A 19,861-nucleotide genomic window follows, 5' to 3' on the forward strand; every position below is an offset into this window, starting at 1 on the left:
GAGACTTGGAGAGAGTAGACCGACACAAGGAGAGACTGACAGAAAGAGGAAGGAATAAGAGAAAGGAAGTGAAAGGAAGAGAGAGAGAGATAGACAGAGCATGGAAGACAAACATAAAAAGGAAAGCAGATAGAGAGGGAGTGGGGTAGAAGCAGAGACACAGCTACAGGTGAAAAACTTGAAAAACCATTCTTGCCCATGAATGATGCTTGGGGAGATCGACTGATTACCATCTAAAGTCATAGCCCAGAATCACGAGCACATGAATGAGTTACTGTGCCTATGAATAAGGTGATTAACTGGATTCTGACAAACACTTCTACCTGTATATGTTTAACATCTAACTCTGTAGGTTATTAATAATATGGATACCAACTTCACTCTATTAATGAAATCAAGGTCCAACTTGTGAACCTAATGTGATTTGACCAACAGAGTGATGAATGAGACAATATCCCCAATTACATTTTTCAGTTACTATATGTAGTGGTAGGTGACAGCTGAATACAAAGAGCCATCATTTTATACATTTTGTTAAATAACTTGCATTGGTCCAACACACAACAAACCAGAGATGGCGAAAGCCACATTTGCACCAAGTTACATATATTTCAGACCGCCATCGGCAAAGTACGCAATGTTAACACGAAACGAACCTTTCTCAAGGATGTCCTCTGCTCCATCCTCCCACTGATCTTCATCTTCATACTCATCGTCCACATCTTTTTTAAAAAAAAAAAAAGTTCAATTCTTTGGATATTCAACTGGTCACCAATTACCTTTTAAAAGCAAACGCTCAAGCCTTAATAACCAACGCAATGTTTTGGCGATCAACTCAATCATTGAGAATCATTCTCGTGGGCATGGCGGTGGTACCCGTTGCATGGATCATTGGAGAGTAATCATTTTAAACCACGCGGTTTTAAAACTAAAAATATTTGTCTCGCTTCCAACTGAAAATCACATCTGCCAATGGGGCAATGCAGGGCGGCGCGGGCAGACTGAAGTTCGCCTGCCAGCAATTCTGCAGCAAGTCTCTGCGCGCTTTCACGCAGGTACAGAGCTCTGCTCACCGCCATCCAAACGGCAGCTGAATTTTAATGTTAGAGGAGCACGAGCTGCCGCGTCAACGCCTTAACATTAAAAAGATTTCAAAGGACTGTACGAACCTCTGAACTTTGCACACAACCGCAGTCAGACTGCAGCAGGTGTGAAGCCACAGCAGCACAAGACTCCTGGCAGTGCTCGCACACCGTCAGGCAATCTGTGCGCTCAGCGTGTCACACACTAATTACACGGCAACGTGTTGACACGAAGCCAAAACAGTTTTAAGTCGACACAAATTGGATCGCGTGCTGGCTCATTGAAATAAAATGCATCTTTTCTCATCCATAGTTATGTTCCTCCCCTTCAATAAGCAAATAACCAACAAGGCTACGGACCGAGAGCTGGAAAGTGGGATTAGGCTGGAGAGCTCTCTTTCGGCCGGCACAGACACGATGGGCCGAACGGCCTCCTTCTGTGCTGTAAATTTCTATGATTCTAAATAAGGATGTTCTTTTTACATGTCAGCAGTATTTCAGTAGAGTCAACAGCAAGCTTACTAGGAAATGGTGCAAATTCTAGTGAATGCATTCCAAAGAGATATTATAAGATGTAATTCATTCTAGGGGTTTAGTTAAATAGCAAATCTCAAGCCCAAGGCTTAAAAGGTTTGAAACAAGTTATTTGAAACCACCAAACCGTTCTGTCCCATCACAATAACCCAAACCTGAAGCAAAAACCTGTGGCATTCCCTCAAGAAAATGTGGCAATGTTTTAACAAAATAAAGATTACAAAACTGAAAAGATATTCTACAATATTACAAACATCCACAGATCATAACTTATGTGGCTCAATAATGATACAAGATGATCATTCCAGGTATAGAACTACATATAAAAATATAAATCGACTTCAGTACCGGCTTCATCCAAGATGAATCCTCCATGTCGCGGTTTCTTCTTGGGTCGGTCATCATCTTCTTCCTCGTCATATTCTTCCTCTTCTTCCTCCTCCTCCTCCTCCTCCTCTTCCTCATCAGCTTCTTCTGCCTCCTCTTCTACTTCTCCTTCTCCCTCTGCTTTCTCGCTGCCACCCCGACTGGCATGCTCTTCCTCCTCCTGCATTACAGCGGAGCATACAGACAGATTAATGATGAGAAAAACCCTCGCAAAATTAGAGGTAAAATGGAATCAGTCAACATTCCTGTGTTATCCGAATTGAGAGGATGCACCCAATGTTCGAGCGCAAGGTCCCGCACAGGGCACTCACCAGCTGCCACCGCTGGAAGACATAAGGTGCAGCAGCGGCCGCAGAGTGAATGTAAAGGGCTCCCGCGGGGAAAAACATTTAGAGGGAACATTGGAAGCAACTACAGGAAACTTTCGTTTAACCGATGTCTGGAAAGCTCTATCTACCGGCAAAATTCAGGAGCCGTTTCCTATAAGTTTCTTTTACTTCTCGTTGCTTTTTTTTTTCCCCAGACAGGCTCTGCAAGGTCTAGCTGAAGCTGTTGCTTAGCTACAGAGACGCTTCTAAGCTGCGGCCGACTGTTTTGAAGCTGTTGCTAAGCAACAGGGTTTGTTGATTCACATGGAGCTCAAAAGCTCCGTATGTTTTAACATTAGCGCTGGTTCCTACGGCAGTTTTGATGGTACGGCACCAGCTCGGTCCCGTCAGTGCCGGATACCAGAAAGTTTCCTGTACCAAGAAAGAATGAGCAGACCTCTCTGGATAAGAGATGACCTGCTGGAGGTCTATAAAACTATGAAGGAATTCGATTGGAGGAATGTGCAGAAACTGTTTCCACAAGTGGGTGAGACCAGAACAAGAGGGGATAAATATACGATAGTCACTAACATAGCAAATAAAGAATTTAGGATCACATATCCAAATTTGCCGATAACACAAAGGTAGGTGGGCATTGTAGGTAGTGTGGAGGAAAGCATAACATTACAAAGGGATATCAATCGATTAAGTGAATGGGCAAAATTGTGGCAAATGGATCTCAATGTAGGCAAATGTGAGGTCATCTACTTTGGACCTAAAAAGGATCGAACAAGGGTACTTTCTAAATGTTGAAAAGCTAAAAACAGTGGAGGTCCAGGTACCTAGATCATTAAAATGTCATCAACAGGTACAGAAAACAATCAAAAAGGCTAATGGAATGCTGGCCTTTATATCGAGAGGACTAGAATCCAAGGGGGTAGAAGTCCTGCTGCAGCTGTACAAAACCCTGGTGAGACCACACCTGGAGCACTGGGAGCACTTCTGGGCACCACACCTTAGGAAGGATAGATTGGCCTTGGAGGGAGTGCAGCGTAGGGTTACCAGAATGACACCCGAACTCCATGGGTTAAATTACAAAGAGCAATTACACAAACTAGGGTTGTATTCCCTGGAATTCAGAAGGTAATGGGGTGATCTAATCAAAGTTTTCAAGATATTAAGGGTCAGTTCGATAGGGTAGATAGAGAAACTATTTCCACTGGACTAGGGGGCACAGTCTAAAGATTAGGGCCAGGCCTTTCAGGAGTGAAATTAGGAAACACTTCTACACACACAGGGTGGTAGAAGTTTGGAACTCTCTTCTGCAAACAGCAATTGCTGCTGGATCAATTGTTAATTTTAAATCTGAGATTGATAGCTTTTTGTTAACCAAAGGTATTAAAGGACATGGGCCAAAGTCGGGTATGTGGAGCTCGGTCACAAATCAGCCATGATCTCATTGACTGGCGGAAGATGCTCGATGAGCTAAATGGCCTACTCCTGTTCCTGTGTTTTTTACACAGAGAATGTTAAGAATGCAGTTGGAGCAGATAGCACTGATGCATTTAAGGGGAGGCTTGATGCACACTTGAGGGAGTAGGGAACAGAAGGATTCAGGGGCAGGGTAGGAAGAGGTCATTAGAGTGGGAGAAGGCCTGCGTGGTTGGCTCAAATAGCGTACTTCTATGTTGTCCTGGAAAACCTTCTGAAATTCAGTTCCCTAACATACAGTATAATCAAACCGGAGAAACTCATGTATATGCTGCTATAGAATAACCTGCCATTAAGATTTTCAGTATGATAAACACCAGCACGATAATTATAGATTTTGCCCTTCCAAACTTGAGTTATATTTAGAAAGGGGACTTTGAGCTGCATGACACTCATGAAGTATAACCAATTCTATTCTAAAAGCACGCCGTGTTTCAGAGCAGGAAAGGGAAGATTTTTTTAAAGTGCAAAACAATGAGGCTCGAGGTGCAGACAAAGGTGGGTTATTAAGGAGGGTTTTTGAAGGCAGGGAGGCTGGTCGAAAGGTGGAGGGGCTTACGGGTAGAATTCTAGAGGACAAGGGCAGAATGACTGACCTCTGATGATGGAGTGGAGAGAGCAATGGACAAGCAGCAATCTGGAGTCAGAGGAGCAGAGGGTGAAGGTACCAATGTAAAGCTGCAGAAGATTTCTCCAGACAGGGTAAGACAAGACAAGCCGGTATTTGAAGATGAGAATAAAGGATCTTTTTCATTCACTGGGGCACAAGGAACCAGATCATGGAAATATACCAGATTGAGGAGAACTGTGTGGGGGTCAGGACACAGGCTGGCAAATTCAAAATTAGCTGTAGCTTTTGAAGGGAAGAGGCAGTGAGTTGTCTGTGCTTGAGATGATGCAGACATGGATTAGGATTTCAAAGTGGTCGGGAAGAGCTAAGGCGTAAGCAGGAAATGTTTCAGAAGCAGAAGAATGAAGTCTTGGCAACAGATGAGACACGGGTTAAAGAGCTAAGCTCAGATTTGATAGGGACCAAAATTCTGCCCCTCACAAAATCAGCGTGGGAGCTTGATGAAGTTCATGACACAAGTAAATGCTGACAGGAGCTAAAAAGGATGGCTCTGATTTTGCTGACATTGAACTGGGGGTGGGGGGAGTGGTGAGTGGTTTTAGGAGACTACAGCTCCAATATTACAAGTAAAATAACTTTTAATTGAATTAGTTTGTATGTAATAATGGCACCCTTTACATTTTTTACATAATTATTTTGTCTAGCTCATGGCAAGAATGACATATGGAGAGAGATTGGGTCGATTGGGCTTATACTCGCTAGAGTTTAGAAGAATGAGAGGGGATCTCATTGAAACTTATAAAATTCTAAAAGGACTAGACAGACTAGATGCAGGAAGGATGTTCCCGATGGCCGGGGAGTCCAGAACCAGGGGTCACAGTCTAAGGATAAGGGGTAAGCCATTTAGGACAGAGATTAGGAGGAATTTCTTCACCCAGAGAGTGGTGAACCTGTGGAATTCTCTACCACACAAGGCAGTTGAGGCCAATTCATTAAAGATATTCAAGAAGGCTAAAGGGATCAAGGGGTATGGGGAGAAAGCAGGGACAGGGCACTGAGTTTGGATATCAGCCATGATCTCATTAAATGGCGGAGCAGGCTCGAGGGGCTGAATGACCTCCTCCTGCTCCTATCTTCTGTTTCTATGTCAATCACACATTATACTTTGCAACAGGATGCAAAAATATTCTTTAAAAAAAAAACAGGAGGACAGGGATTGACCTGGAGCCTGAAACTTAAGTAATTTGTTGACCTCGAATCGATGGGAGCAATTTAGAAATAGCTATTAACTGAAATCACTGTGGAAGTCTTCCAGTGTTAGCCTTAAAGCAACAGATTAGGTTAGCAGCTAAACATTACACCCACACTCGAGACCCCAGATAATCCATGTCCACAGGAATGCTGCTAGTTTGTTGAAGCATTTGTGGGGTGCTAACAAATACAGCAGCATCAGTGCGTCCCCAGAGGTTTATCGATCAGAGTTCAACTCCAGTTACACATACGACAGCAGGAGGGGGGGCATATTTAGTCAAGAATAGTAACTATTTCATTTTCCCCAAATACAAAGTAACTCAGGAATACTACTGTACAAGTCTGTGCAATCTCAAGTACAGGTACACTATCCCTTATCCGAAAGCCTTGGGGCCAGCTGAGTTTCGGTTTTTGGAATTTTTCAGATTTCAGAAGGTATTATTATAAGACTGGGAAATTTGTATTTAATATAAATTTTTAAAGTTCAGGCTACCTCTTGCGACTGTTCCGTGTCTCATTCCCCTTCCTGCTTCTCTGGAAAGCCGGATATCGGCTGACTCCTACTAAGCTGGCCCGCAAATCAGGTCGGGGGGGGGGAGGGGGGAGAAAAGAATATCGGACAGGCCGCAGTTCAGGTCAGGGGGGGAGGGGGGGAGAAAAGAATATCGGACGGGGGGTCGGGTCGGGTGGGGGGGGGGGGGGGGGGGGAAGAGAAAAGAATATCGGACGGGCCGCTGTATTGTTGGGTTCACTCTCCCGGTACCTCCTTCACACTGCCCGGCTCGGCCTGCAATCTCCTACCCAGGAGGGAACTCTGGGACCCTCTGCCCTGCTCAGCGTAAGTCGTGCGCCACTCTGGTCATGTCGTGCGCATGACTTACGCTGAACAAAAAAACTTTCGGTTTTTAGAGGTTTTCGGAAGTTCGGATAAGGATAGTCTACCTGTACCTCGTTTTCCTCTTGCTCCTCTGCCTCGCTGCTGCGGGAACTGTCCTCATCGGTGAAGTTGCTGCCATCGCTGTCCGACATGCTGTGAACTCAGCGAAAGCCTGAAGTGGAAAGGAGAATTAAAATAAGACACAGGATAGAAATATGGAACTTTCAATTTCGAGGTTTCTATGCAGTATTTCACTTGAGCCTGGTTGGACAAAACAACATCAGATTTAAAAATTAGAAGCTTATGAAACTTTTTAAAAATTCATTCCTGGGATGTGGGCGTCGCTGGCAAGGCCAGCATTTACTGCCCATATCTAATTGCCCTCGAGGAGGTGGTGGTGAGCCACTGCAGTGAAGCTACTCCCACAGTGAGTATACTTCTTTGGAGCAGTTTGATACAACTGAGTGGCTTGCTGGGCTATTTCCGAGGGCAGTTAAGAGTCAACCACATTGCTGTGGGTCTGGAATCGCATATAGGCCAGACTGGGCAAGGACAGCAAATTTCCTCCCCTAAAGGACATTCGTAAGCCAGATGGGTTTTTATAACAATCCAATAGTTTCATGGTCACCATTACTGATACCAACTTTTTATTCCAGATTTATTACTGTGGTAGGATTTGGACTCGGATCATTGGCCCAGGCCTCTGGATTACTAGTCCAGTAACATAACCACTATGCTAACATACCCAATTATCACAGTGAACACCTGATAAGCACACAAGAACAAAATGTATACATTAGATTATGTATAATACAGGAAACACTTTTTTATCCGGCACCGATGTGGTGCTGGTTGATCAAAAAGTCCGGATTACAGAGAGGTATACTTACCAAGGTACGAGAGCCCCGGTTACACGGCACTTGCGCAGGAGCCCCGGTTACACGGCACTTGCGCAGGAGCCCCGGTTACACGGCACTTGCGCAGGATCCCCGGTTACACGGCACTTGCGCAGGAGCCCCGGTTACACGGCACTTGCGCAGGATCCCCGGTTACACGGCACTTGCGCAGGAGCCCCGGTTACACGGCACTTGCGCAGGAGCCCCGGTTACACGGCACTTGCGCAGGAGCCCCGGTTACACGGCACTTGCGCAGGAGCCCCGGTTACACGGCACTTGCGCAGGAGCCCCGGTTACACGGCACTTGCGCAGGAGCCCCGGTTACACGGCACTTGCGCAGGAGCCCCGGTTACACGGCACTTGCGCAGGAGCCCCGGTTACACGGCACTTGCGCAGGAGCCCCGGTTACACGGCACTTGCGCAGGAGCCCCGGTTACACGGCACTTGCGCAGGAGCCCCGGTTACACGGCACTTGCGCAGGAGCCCCGGTTACACGGCACTTGCGCAGGAGCCCCGGTTACACGGCACTTGCGCAGGAGCCCCGGTTACACGGCACTTGCGCAGGAGCCCCGGTTACACGGCACTTGCGCAGGAGCCCCGGTTACACGGCACTTGCGCAGGAGCCCCGGTTACACGGCACTTGCACAGGAGCCCCGGTTACACGGCACTTGCGCAGGAGCCCCGGTTACACGGCACTTGTGCAGGAGTCTCGCTTACACAGCCACAGGTGCGGGAACCCCGGTTACACGGCCACAGGTCCAGGAACCCCGGTTACACGGCCACTAATATATAGTAAAAACTTACCTGAACCTACTCCTGAATTTTGCCGGTTGAGAGAGATTTCCGGATATTTAGGTACCGGTTAAAAGAAAGTTTCCTGTATATGGACTTTGGACCTACACAAATAAGTTTCAACAAGCAGTATCCGAGGACACGATACAAAATATCTCACTGGTAAGGGGATATTTAGAATTAATTGAGCAAGATTCAGGTAGAAGAGAGAAAGTCTGTGTTGTGATCAAGGTATCCCAGCAACACAACATAGGGCTAGTGCACTGAAATGAGTAAAATACAAATTACACCGTAAAAATGGGACATTCCAAATCCAGACCAAAAGCAGGATAAAATTGTATTACATAGGTTAACATCTTGTTGCTAAGTAACAAAATGTTGCAAAACTTGCAGTACAATATTAACAAATACATAGAAAAGAAAAAAAACTTGAATTTATTTCGCGCTTTTCCCGACCACCGGACGACCCAAAGCGCTTTACGGCCATTGAAATATTTCTGAAGTGGAGTCACTGTTGTAATGTAGGAAACACAGCAACCAATTTGCACACAGCAAGCTCCCACAAACAACAATGTGATAATGTCCAGATATCTTATATATAGTTCCTTTCATGACCTCAGGATATTCCAAAGTGCTTTGCAGCCAAATGAAGTACTTTTGAAGTGTGGTCCCTGTTGTAATGTAGGAAACGTGGCGGCCAACTTGGGAAAAGCAAGCTCCCACCAGCGGCAATGTGATAATGACAGATACTCTGTTTTAGTGATGTTGATTGAGGAATAATTATCAGCTAGGACACCGGGGAGAACTCCCATTTTTCTTCGAAATAGTGCCGTGGGATCTTTTATGTCCACCTGAGAGAGCAGTTTAACATCTCATCCAAAAGACGGCACCTCCGACAGTGCAGCACTCCCTCAGTGCTGCACTGGAGTGTCAGCCTAGATTTTTGTGCTCAAGTCTCTGGAGTGGGACTTGAACCCACAACCTTCTGACCCAGAGGCGAGGGTGCTGCCCACTGAGTCACAGCTGACAAAATGTTGTCGATGTATAGTACAACATTAACAAATATATAGCGTTGAAAACATACAATACTTGCTAACATCTACACACACAAAAACCATTTTGATCTGTCTGATCTACCTGCTGAGGGAGAAGGGGCTCGGAATCTGCTCAGTGTGCATCTGCACGACACATTACATTTCTCAATAACTAGTTAATGCTGCGTGGGGTTGCTCACAAATTTCTGAACTAATGAATTGGTTTTGAGGCATTTTGGGATGCCCTGAGGAGGTGGTACGGTGCTCTTGGAAAATAAGCGTCTACAGGGGAAAGAAAAGGGATCTGGGGGTACTGACACATCACTACAAGTAGCTACGCAGGTTAATAAGGCCATCATGATGCGAGCACTGGGGTTCATTTCTAGAGGGATAGATTTGAAAAGCAGAGAAGTTGTGTTAAACTTGTACAGAACCTTGGTAAGACCACACTTCAAGTACTGTGCACAGTTCTGGTCTCCATATTATAAAAAACGATGCAGAGGCACCGCAGAAGGTGCAAGAAAGATTTACAATGATGATTATATCCATCAGGAAAGACTGAACAGGCTGGGGCTCTTTCCTCTAGAAAAGAGAAGGCTAAGGGGTGACCTGATTGATGTCTCTAAGATTATGAAAGGGTTCGATAGGGTAGCTGTAGAGAAGCTGTTTCTACGCTCCTGATCTCATTACAGCCTTGGTCCAAACATGGACAAAAGAGCTGAATTCCAGAGGTGAGGTGAGAGTGACTGCCCTTGACGTCAAGGCAGCATTTGATCGAGTGTGGTATCAAGGAGCCCTAGTAAAACTGAAGTCAATGGGAATCAAGGGGAAAACTCTCCACTGGTTGGAATCATACCTAGCACAAAGGAAGTTGGCTGTGGTTGTTGGAGGTCATTCATCTCAATCACATAACATCACTGCAGGAGTTCCTCAGGGCAGTGTCCTAGGCCCAACCATCTTCAGCTGTTTCATCAATGACCTTCCCTCCATCATAAGGTCAGAAGTGGGGATGTTCGCTGATGATTGCATACTGTTCAGCACCATTCGAGACTCGTCGGATACTGACGCAGTCCGTGTCCATATGCAGCAAGACCTGGACAACATTCAGACTTGGGCTGACAAGTGGCAAGTAACATTCGCACCACACAAGTGCCAGGCAATGACCATCTCCAACAAGCGAGACTCTAACCATCTCCCCTTGACATTCAATGGCATTACCATCGCTGAATCCCCCACTATCAACATCCTGGGGGTTACCATTGATCAGAAACTGAACTGGACCAGCCATATAAATACTGTGGCTACAAGAGCAGGCCAGAGGCTGGGAATTCTGCGGCGAGTGTCTCACCCCCTGACTCCCCAAAGCCTTTCCACCATCTACAAGGCACAAGTCAGGAGTGTGATGGAATACTCTCCACTTGCCTGGATGAGTGCAGCTCCAACAACACTCAAGAAGCTCGACACCATTCAGGATAAAGCAGCCCGCTTGATTGGCACTCCCTCCACCACCGGCGCACTGTGGCTGCAGTGTGTACCGTCTACAAGATGCACTGCAGCAACTCGCCAAAGCTCCTTCAACAGCACCTTCCAAAACCACGACCTCTACCACTTAGAAGGACAAGGGCAGCAGACGCATGGGAACATCACCACCTACAAGTTCCCCTCCAAGCCACACACCATCCTGACTTGGACCTGTATCGCCGTTCCTTCACTGTCGCTGGGCCAAAATCCTGTGCCGGCTCTTAGAGAGAGCTCTCCAATTAGTTCCACTCCCCCGCTCTTTCCCAACAGCTTTGGGACGTCCTGAGGTCGTGGAAGGCACTATATAAATGTAAGTCTTTCATCTCCCCGTGCCAGCCTTTTTCCGTTGTCCCTGTACAGACAGCCCACTCAGCCCGCTGCCATGGGGTGTGCAACACTTCACTCGCCCTATCTCAGGAAACATCCGTTGCCTCCGAGGTCACAAAATAATTACTGCAGCAAATATTTCAATAAGGATGCAGCATTTCTTTTGAAAACCTTATGACCTGAATTTAAGTATCCTGTGTTGCTTCAGACCGCTTTCCTCTGATCGTCTCCCATTTTTGGAAGAGCTGCCCATTAAGTACAATGTATTTTGACCTAGTACCAAACACAAGTTCCAAACTAACCTAATAACGTTTTCTGTGGTGGGCAATGACTAGCCTGTGGCATCTGAGCTCAGCCAATAGCTAGTGCCTTACTGACAAAACCTCTCGTCTCAGCAGAAGAGTCTTCATAGTGCTGGTGGAAGGATGCGGTAAAATTGTTCAGTCACCTCCGTACATCAAACTTGGCAGGATAGCATGATACAGCACAGGAAGAGGCCATTCGGCCCATCGTGCCTGTGCCGGCTCTTTGAAAGAGCTCTCCAATTAGCCCCACTCCCCCCCTCTTTCTCTGTAGTCCGAAAAAAAATTCCCCTTCAAGTATTGATCCAATTCCCTTTAGAAAATTATTGAATTTGCTTCCACCGCCCTTTCAGGCAGTGCGTTCTGGATCGTAACAACTTGCTGCATAAAAAATATGCGCAACTCGCCTTTGCTTCTTTTGCCAATTACCTTAAATCTGACCTGCTGTCGGTGGAAACAGTTTCTCCAATTTACTCTATCAAAACCCTTCATGATTTTGAACACCTCTATTAAATCTCTCCTTAACCTTCTCTGCTCCAAGAAGAACAACCCCAGCTTCTCTAGTCTTTCAACATAACTGAAGTCCCTCATCCCTGGTGCCATTCTAGTCAATCTCCTCTGCAAGGTCTTATACATCCTTCCTAAAGTGTGGTGCCCAGAATTGGACACAATACTCCAGCTGAGGCCTAACCGGTGATTTATAAAGGTTGCGCATAACTTCCTTGCTTTTGTACTCTATACCTCAGTTTATAAAGCCAAATTCACGTATGCTTTTTTTAAAAACAGCCTTCTCAAGTTGTCTTGCCACCTTCAAAGATTTGTTTACGTACACCCCCAGCTGCCTCTCTTCCTGCATCCCCTTTCAGAAGTACCAGTTAGGGCTCTAAATTTCACAGTGCCACTGGGGTGAACAAAAAGCACCAAAGCAAAAAGCCACGAGCCGTACCACCAGCTACAACCCCCGGGGTAACGGTCAAGTGGAGCGAGAGAACGGGACAGTATGGAAAGCAGTCACTCTAGCTCTAAGGACCAAGGGCCTCCCTATCTCCCGCTGGCAGGAAGTCCTCCCAGATGTGCTCCATTCGATACGGTCGCTATTGTGTACTGCCACTAATGCCACGCCTCATGAACGAATGTTTGTCTTTCCCCGGAAATCCACCTCAGGCGTATCCATGCCGTCATGGCTCTCCACCCCAGGTCCGGTATTCGTGCGAAGGCATGTGAGGGGCCACAAGACGGACCCTCTCGTGGAGCCAGTGCACCTACTTCACGCCAACCCCCAATACGCGTATGTCCAGCACGCCAACGGAAGGGAGGACACCGTGTCCATAAAAGACGTCGCCCCAGCCGGTAACGACAACAACCACGACAATAGCAGCAACAACAATCACAGCAACTCTTACCCACCCACTACTCTTTCATCACCCCCGGAAGAACATCGACCAACGGCACCCCCACCAACTACCCCTTCAACAACCCTGGCGGCACCCCCGGCAGAGACCCAGGAGGCCACCGGGGACACCCAGCCGACACCCGCGGCACCACAACAGCCACGTCGGTCGCAGAGGACTATCAAACCCCCGACCAGACTAAATCTATAGAAGGGGTGAATGTGATGAAATATTCCATTCATCACTGCCTGTGACTGTGGTTGGTTTCAGTTTCATTTCCCTTACCTCTGTTCCGTTTCCTCACCATTGTATTGTACTATGTGTAGGGCTCCGCCCATACCTGGCCCATTGTATTGTACTATGTGTAGGGCTCCGCCCATACCTGGCCCCTATGTAAGCTGGCCCAGCCTGCAGCACATCCAGTACGGCAGAGCTCTGGATGGAAGATACCTCTCTCCTGTGTGTTACCTTCTAAGTCAATAAAAGCCTTGTTTTGTTTCGCTAACATCGAGTCTCGGATTTATTGAGGCTGAAGTGCAGCTTTTGAATGGCACTGTAACCCTCTTTTTTTCTCTCTAGCAGTTTGTATCAAAAGACTTCTCAGAACTGTTTTCAGTAATTGTGCTTTGTTTAGGCACCGTTCATTGACTTACTGTCTATGTGAGGGGTGCAAAAAGAATTTTGTCTTTTTATTGACAATTTTTTTTAGCAGAGTTTATGAGCTTCTTAACCAACCCACAATTTCTTCCCCCAACTATAGAGTAATTAAGTAATTTAACAAGCATTTAATATGTTAATTGAAACATCTGCATCTCCAATATTGAATCGTGTTTTTAATTTCAGCATATACCGCCTATAGGGTGCATCAAATTAAAAACCTTATGAAAATAGTACTTAAAAGTTAATGATTTTGTGGGAGCAGTTATTTAAGACCTTCCTCTCATGTACACCAACACCTTGAATGTATAATTCTGTGCGCAAAATTAAAACGAGAATACATGTCAACCCAGAAACCCTAAATTACTCAAAACAGTTCGAAGTGAAGTCTTTTGATACAAATTGCGAGAGAGAAAAAAAAAAGAGGATTGCAAAAAGAATTCGAGGGACTGGGGAAAACAAGGAAGCAGTGGGGGAATGCGAGAGACGTAGGGAAGAGAAGGATTGAGAGAAGAAATGAGAGAATCAGAGGGAAGAGAAGAAATAAGAAAATTAGAACATTTAAAGTAGTCAGAAACAAAATATACGCAAGAGGTCACACTGATTGGCTCGGTTTCAAAAATTGTTACTTGGCATACTTGCAGTTAGTAAAAAAATCAGTCACTTTATTTTATAGTACAGATATATCAAAATGTGTGGCTGCCAGAATAGAATTTATTTCTGGTCGTCAAGTTTTGAAAGTTTGGTCTTCTGGCCCTGAATGTCAAGAACCGCTCTCTCTCCCCATCCAATTTTCTCTCCCCCTCTCCTGAAATCACTGACTCATGCTAAGGCATGGTTCAGAGTGTCCCCCCTCCCTTCAGAACCTTGCTCAAGTGACCATTTTCCACGTACAAGCCTAGATAATGACCTTTGGGAGTCTATTCAACCATTGGGAGCATCACAAGCAATCATCTCCTCACCCACATCCAGGCAGGTGCACATCGGGGAAGAGGAAACTGGAGAACAAATCAGAAACAGAGGCAACGGCTGATCTGATCTTAACCCAGAAGCAGTGAGATCAACTGCAAGCTCCCACCCGCTGTGGGATGAAAGCTGGTCTTTATGGCTCATTCCTAAACTACAGTGCCAATGAGGAAGACCAAACTTTGAGTCAACATCGTCATTTTTCACCCCCTCCCTTTGCCACCCACCATTACAAAATGCAAGAATGTGACCTGGGATAACTGGCACTGGCTCTCTGTTGGGAAGAACCAAGCCGCCACAACAATTTTTTTCTTCATGGGCTGCATAATCATACAGCACAGAAGGCGGCTATTCGGCCCATCGTACCTCTGCTGGCTTTTTGAAAGAGCTATCCAACTACAGGAAACTTCGCGATATCCGGCACCGACGTGATGCCGATCTATGAAAACTTCCGGACAGACCAGCGCTAATGTTGAAGGATACGGAGGTTTTCATCTCCGTATCTTGACAACAAACACCGTTGCTTAGCAACAGCTTGTAAACAGTCGGCCCGTACCTTGGAAGCGTCTCTGTAGCTTAGCAACAGCTTCAGAAAGGCTTGCCAGAGACTGACTGTTTAAAAAAATGCTAGGAGAAAAAAAAACCAACAAAACGGCTGCTGATTTCTGCCGTTAGATCAAGGTTTCCGGACATACAACCTCCGGATAAACCCAAGTTTCCTGTAGTCCCCTTGTTCTTTCCCCATTGCCCTGCAAATGTTTTCTCTTAAAAGGATATATCCAACTTCATTTGGAAATTTACCACTGAATCTGCTTCCAACACCGTTTCAGGCAGGGCATTCCAGACCTGTTGCATGATCCCTGCTCTGATGTTCACTGCGTGATGTACTGGGACCTGCTGTATGATCCCTGTTGTGATGCACTGGGACCTAGAATTATACAGCACAGAAGGACGCCATTCGGCCCATCGTGCCTGTGCTGCCTCTGAACAAGCTATGTGCGTCAACTACTCCGTGTGGTAGCGAGTTCCACATTTTCCCAAACAAATTGGATTTTCATTATCCGGGGAGTTCCAAATGGAACTGAACACTTCATCATCAGCGAACATCCCCACTTCTGACCTTATGATGGAGGGAAGGTCATTGATGAAGCAGCTGAAGATGGTTGGGCCAAGGACACTGCCCTGAGGAACTCCTGCCGTGATGTCCTGGGGCTGAGATGATTGGCCTCCAACAACCACCTTCCTTTGTGCTAGTTATGACTCCGGCCAGTGGAGAGTTTTTCCCCCTCAGAGTCCCATTGACTTCAATTTTATTAGGGCTCCTTGATGCCACACTCAGTCAAATGCTGCCCTGATGTCAAAGGCAATCACTCAAACCTCACCTCTGGAATCCAGCTCTTCAGTCCATGTTTGGACCAAGGCCGTAATGAGGTCTGGAGCTGAGTGGTCCTGGCGGAACCCAAACTGAGCATCGGTCAGCAGGTTATTGGTGAGTAAGTGCCAGTTGATAGCACTTTTCTGGTGATTGAGAGTAGACTGATGGGGCGGTAATTGGCCAGACTGGATGTTCCTGCTTTTTATGGACAGGACATACCTGGTCAATTTTCCACATTGTCGGGTAGATACCAGTGTGGTAGCTGTGCTGGAACTGCTTGGCTAGAAGCACGGCTAGTTCTGGAGAACAAGTCTTCAGCACGACAGCTGTGATGTTGTCGGGGCCCATAGCCTTTGCTGCATCCAGTGCGCTCAACCATTTCTTGATATCACGTGGAGTGAATCGAATTGGCTGAAGACCGTATTCTGTGATGGTAGGGACCTCAGGAGGAGGCCGAGATGAATCATCCACTCGGCACTTCTGGCTGAAGATGGTTGCAAAAGCTTCAGCGTTGTCTTTTGCACTCACGTGCTGGGCTCCATCATTGAGGATGGGGATGTTCGTGGAGCCTCCTCCTCCCGCTAGTTGTTTAACTGTCCACTACCATTCACAACTGGATGTGGCAGGACTAGAGAGCTTTGGTCTGATTCATTGTGGGATCGCTTAGCTCTGTCAATAGCATGCTGTTCAGCATGTATGTAGTCCAGTGTTGCAGCTTCCCCAGGTTGACACCTCATCTTTAGGTATGCCTGGTGCTGCTCCTGGCAGGCTCTACGACAGTCCTCATTGAACCAGGGTTGGTCCCCTGGCTTGATGGTAATGGTAGAGTGAGGGATATGCTGGGCCATGAGGTAACAGATTGTGGTGGAATCCAATTCTGCTGCTGATGGCCCACAGCAATTCATGGCTGCCCAGTTTTAAGCTACTGATCTGTTTTGAATCTATCCCATTTAGCATGGTGGTCGTGCCACAAAACACAATGGAGAGTGTCCTCAGTGTGAAGACTGGACTTCACCTCCACAAAGACGCTGTGGTAGTCACTCCTACCAATACTGTCGTGGACAGATGCATCTGCGACAGGTAGCTTGGTGAGAAGAGGTCAAGTAAATTTTTCCCTCGTGTTGGTTCTCTCGCCACCTGCCACAGGCCCATTCTGGCAGCTACGTCCTTCAGGACTCGGCCAGCTCGGTCAGAAGTGGTGCTACCGAGCCACTCTTGGTGATGGACATTGAAGTCCCCCAGCCAGAGTACATTCTGTTCCCTTGCTAACCTCAGTGCTTCTTCCAAGTGGTGTTCAACATAGAGGAGTTACTGATTCATCAGCTGAGGGAGGGCGGTAGGTGGTAATCAGCAGGAGGTTTCCTTGCCCATGTTTGACCTGATGCCATGAGACTTCATGGGGTCCAGAGTCAATGTTGAGGACACCCAGGCAAAGTTCCCTTTAAACAGCGTGGCTGCGCAGTGCTCAAGGGATCCCACCCAGCTGGCTTGCCAGCTTTTCAATGCAAAAACCGCACATACACAATATTTTGAAGGGGCCACTCGGCACCGCTAGCTTTTTATTCCAGATTTAATTAATTCACTGAATTTAAATTCCCCAGTTACCATGGTGGGATTTGAACTCACGTCTCCAGATCATTAGTCCAGGCCTCTGGATTACCGGTCCAGTAACATAACCACATTGCTACCATACCCTATTTTCTCTTATTTTCCAAGGAGTATGTAGCTTTCTTATTCTTCCTACTGAAATGTAACACCTCAGTTATCTATATTTTTATTAATTTGCCAATGACATACTCATTCTGCAAGTTTATTAATGTCTTCTTGTATTTTGTCGCAGTCCTCCTCTATTAACAATGCCCCCCCCAACCCACCTCCCCCCAATTTGGTGTCATCTGCAAATTTTGAAATTGTACTTCCGATTCCAGAGTTTATGTAAACTGTGGTCCCAGCACCGATCCTTATGGGACACCATTTCCCACCCTTAACCAGTCTGGGTAGCTACCCTTAACCCCTATCCTCTGTTTACTGTTCTGTAGCCAGCTTGCTATCCATTCTGCAACTTGTCCCCTGACACTACATGTTCAAAAAAGTCTACTATGTGGCACCTTATCGTCGGTCTTTTGAAAAATTAACATAAAAATCATATTCAGAACAGGCATTGCTGCAAATACATGTCAGTCTACAACTGATAGCGAGATGGATGAATTAACAGAAGGTTCTTACATCAGCACTGATGAAGAATCATACCTGAAACATTAACCCATCTTCCTTTTTCAGATGCTGACTTACCTGCTTCCAGCAAGTTATTTCACATTCCAGAATTTGCGGTTTCTCGCATTTTATATACAACATTCTTGAATCACTCAGATGCTAATCTTTAGCTATGGTTTCAGAATTTTACATGGTGTCATTTTAAATTAGATCAGACTTTTTGTGGAAAAATTTTAGTAAGTAGGATACGTGAAATAGTCAATCAATGATCTCTATACAGAAGTCTCTGCAAGCGTTGAGGCTGGCTGGCGCGAAAGGTGTTGGCATTCCCCCTTGACCACAGAAATGGGTTTGAATCCAGCCAAAATGGATGGGAATAATTATCCTCTCTCCACTGGCTGCAAGAGACCTACACAAAATGACCTTAAAACATAGAAACATAGAAGATAGGAGTAGGCCATTCGGCCCCTCGAGCCTGCTCCACCATTCAATGAGATCATGGCTGATCATCCAAATTCAGTACCCTGTCCCTGCCTTCTCCCCATATCCCTTGATCCCCTTAGCCTTAAGAAATATATCCAACTCCTTCTTGAATATATTTAATGAATTGGCCTCAACTGCCTTCTGTGGTAGAGAATTCCACAGGTTCACCACTCTCTGGGTGAAGAAATTCATCCTCATCTCTGTCCCAAATGGCTTACCCCTTATCTTTAGACTGTGACCCCTGGTTCTGGACTCCCTGACCATCGGGAACATCCTTCCTGCATCTAGTCTGTCTAGTCCTGTCAGAATTTTATAAGTTTCAATGAGATTCCCTCTCATTCTTCTAAACTCCAGCGAGTACAAGCCCAATCGACCCAATCTCTCCTCATACGTCATTCCTGCCATCCCAGGTATCAGCCTGGTGAATCTTCGCTGCACTCCCTCCATGGCAAGAGCATCCTTCCTCAGATCTTAAGCAGTCTCATCACAAGCATTATGGTGGCATAAGCGGAAACATGTCACACTGCCGCTCCAAGGTTAGGGTCGAGGCAACACTGCCGCTCCAAGGTTAGGGTCGAGGCAACACTGCCGCTCCAAGGTTAGGGTCGAGGCAACACTGCCGCTCCAAGGTTAGGGTCGAGGCAACACTGCCGCTCCAAGGTTAGGGTCGAGGCAACACTGCCGCTCCAAGGTTAGGGTCGAGGCAACACTGCCGCTCCAAGGTTAGGGTCGAGGCAACACTGCCGCTCCAAGGTTAGGGTCGAGGCAACACTGCCGCTCCAAGGTTAGGGTCGAGGCAACACTGCCGCTCCAAGGTTAGGGTCGAGGCAACACTGCCGCTCCAAGGTTAGAGTCGAGGCAACACTGCCGCTCCAAGGTTAGGGTCGAGGCAACACTGCCGCTCCAAGGTTAGGGTCGAGGCAACACTGCCGCTCCAAGGTTAGGGTCGAGGCAACACTGCCGCTCCAAGGTTAGGGTCGAGGCAACATTGCCGCTCCAAGGTTAGGGTCGAGGCAACATTGCCGCTCTAAGGTTAGGGTCGAGGCAACATTGCCGCTCCAAGGTTAGAGTCGAGGCAACATTGCCGCTCCAAGGTTAGGGTCGAGGCAACATTGCTGCTCCAAGGTTAGGGTCGAGGCAACACTGCTGCTCCAAGGTTAGGGTCGAGGCAACACTGCTGCTCCAAGGTTAGGGTCGAGGCAACACTGCTGCTCCAAGGTTAGGGTCGAGGCAACACTGCTGCTCCAAGGTTAGGGTCGAGGCAACACTGCTGCTCCAAGGTTAGGGTCGAGGCAACACTGCTGCTCCAAGGTTAGGGTCGAGGCAACATTGCTGCTCCAAGGTTAGGGTCGAGGCATATTGTTGGAGCAGAGTACCACAATTTGGGCTGGGTCCACAGTAC

The 19,861-nt window shown here is 46.8% G+C and overlaps 1 protein-coding gene across 5 annotated transcripts in view; it reads right to left on the bottom strand.

Annotated features, from left to right (window-relative positions):
- Nucleotides 1–19,861, bottom strand: part of supt5h (SPT5 homolog, DSIF elongation factor subunit) — a 119,734-nt gene that overhangs the window by 94,776 nt on the left and 5,097 nt on the right. For 3 of the 5 annotated variants that reach the window (XM_085973605.1, XM_085973602.1, XM_085973603.1), the window contains 3 exons: nt 6,567–6,673; nt 1,965–2,163; nt 657–722 (listed from right to left, as the gene is read on the bottom strand). In XM_085973605.1, the coding sequence (XP_085829731.1) occupies nt 657–722; nt 1,965–2,163; nt 6,567–6,653 (352 nt within the window). In that variant the 5' untranslated portion in view covers nt 6,654–6,673. The remainder of the gene's footprint in view (nt 1–656; nt 723–1,964; nt 2,164–6,566; nt 6,674–19,861) is intronic. The other 2 variants (XM_085973606.1, XM_085973604.1) reach the window with 1 other exon arrangement.

This window comes from Somniosus microcephalus, chromosome 34, assembly GCF_052327205.1.
Source record: "Somniosus microcephalus isolate GS21.2 chromosome 34, FLI_Smic_1.0, whole genome shotgun sequence".
Lineage (NCBI taxonomy): Eukaryota > Metazoa > Chordata > Chondrichthyes > Squaliformes > Somniosidae > Somniosus > Somniosus microcephalus.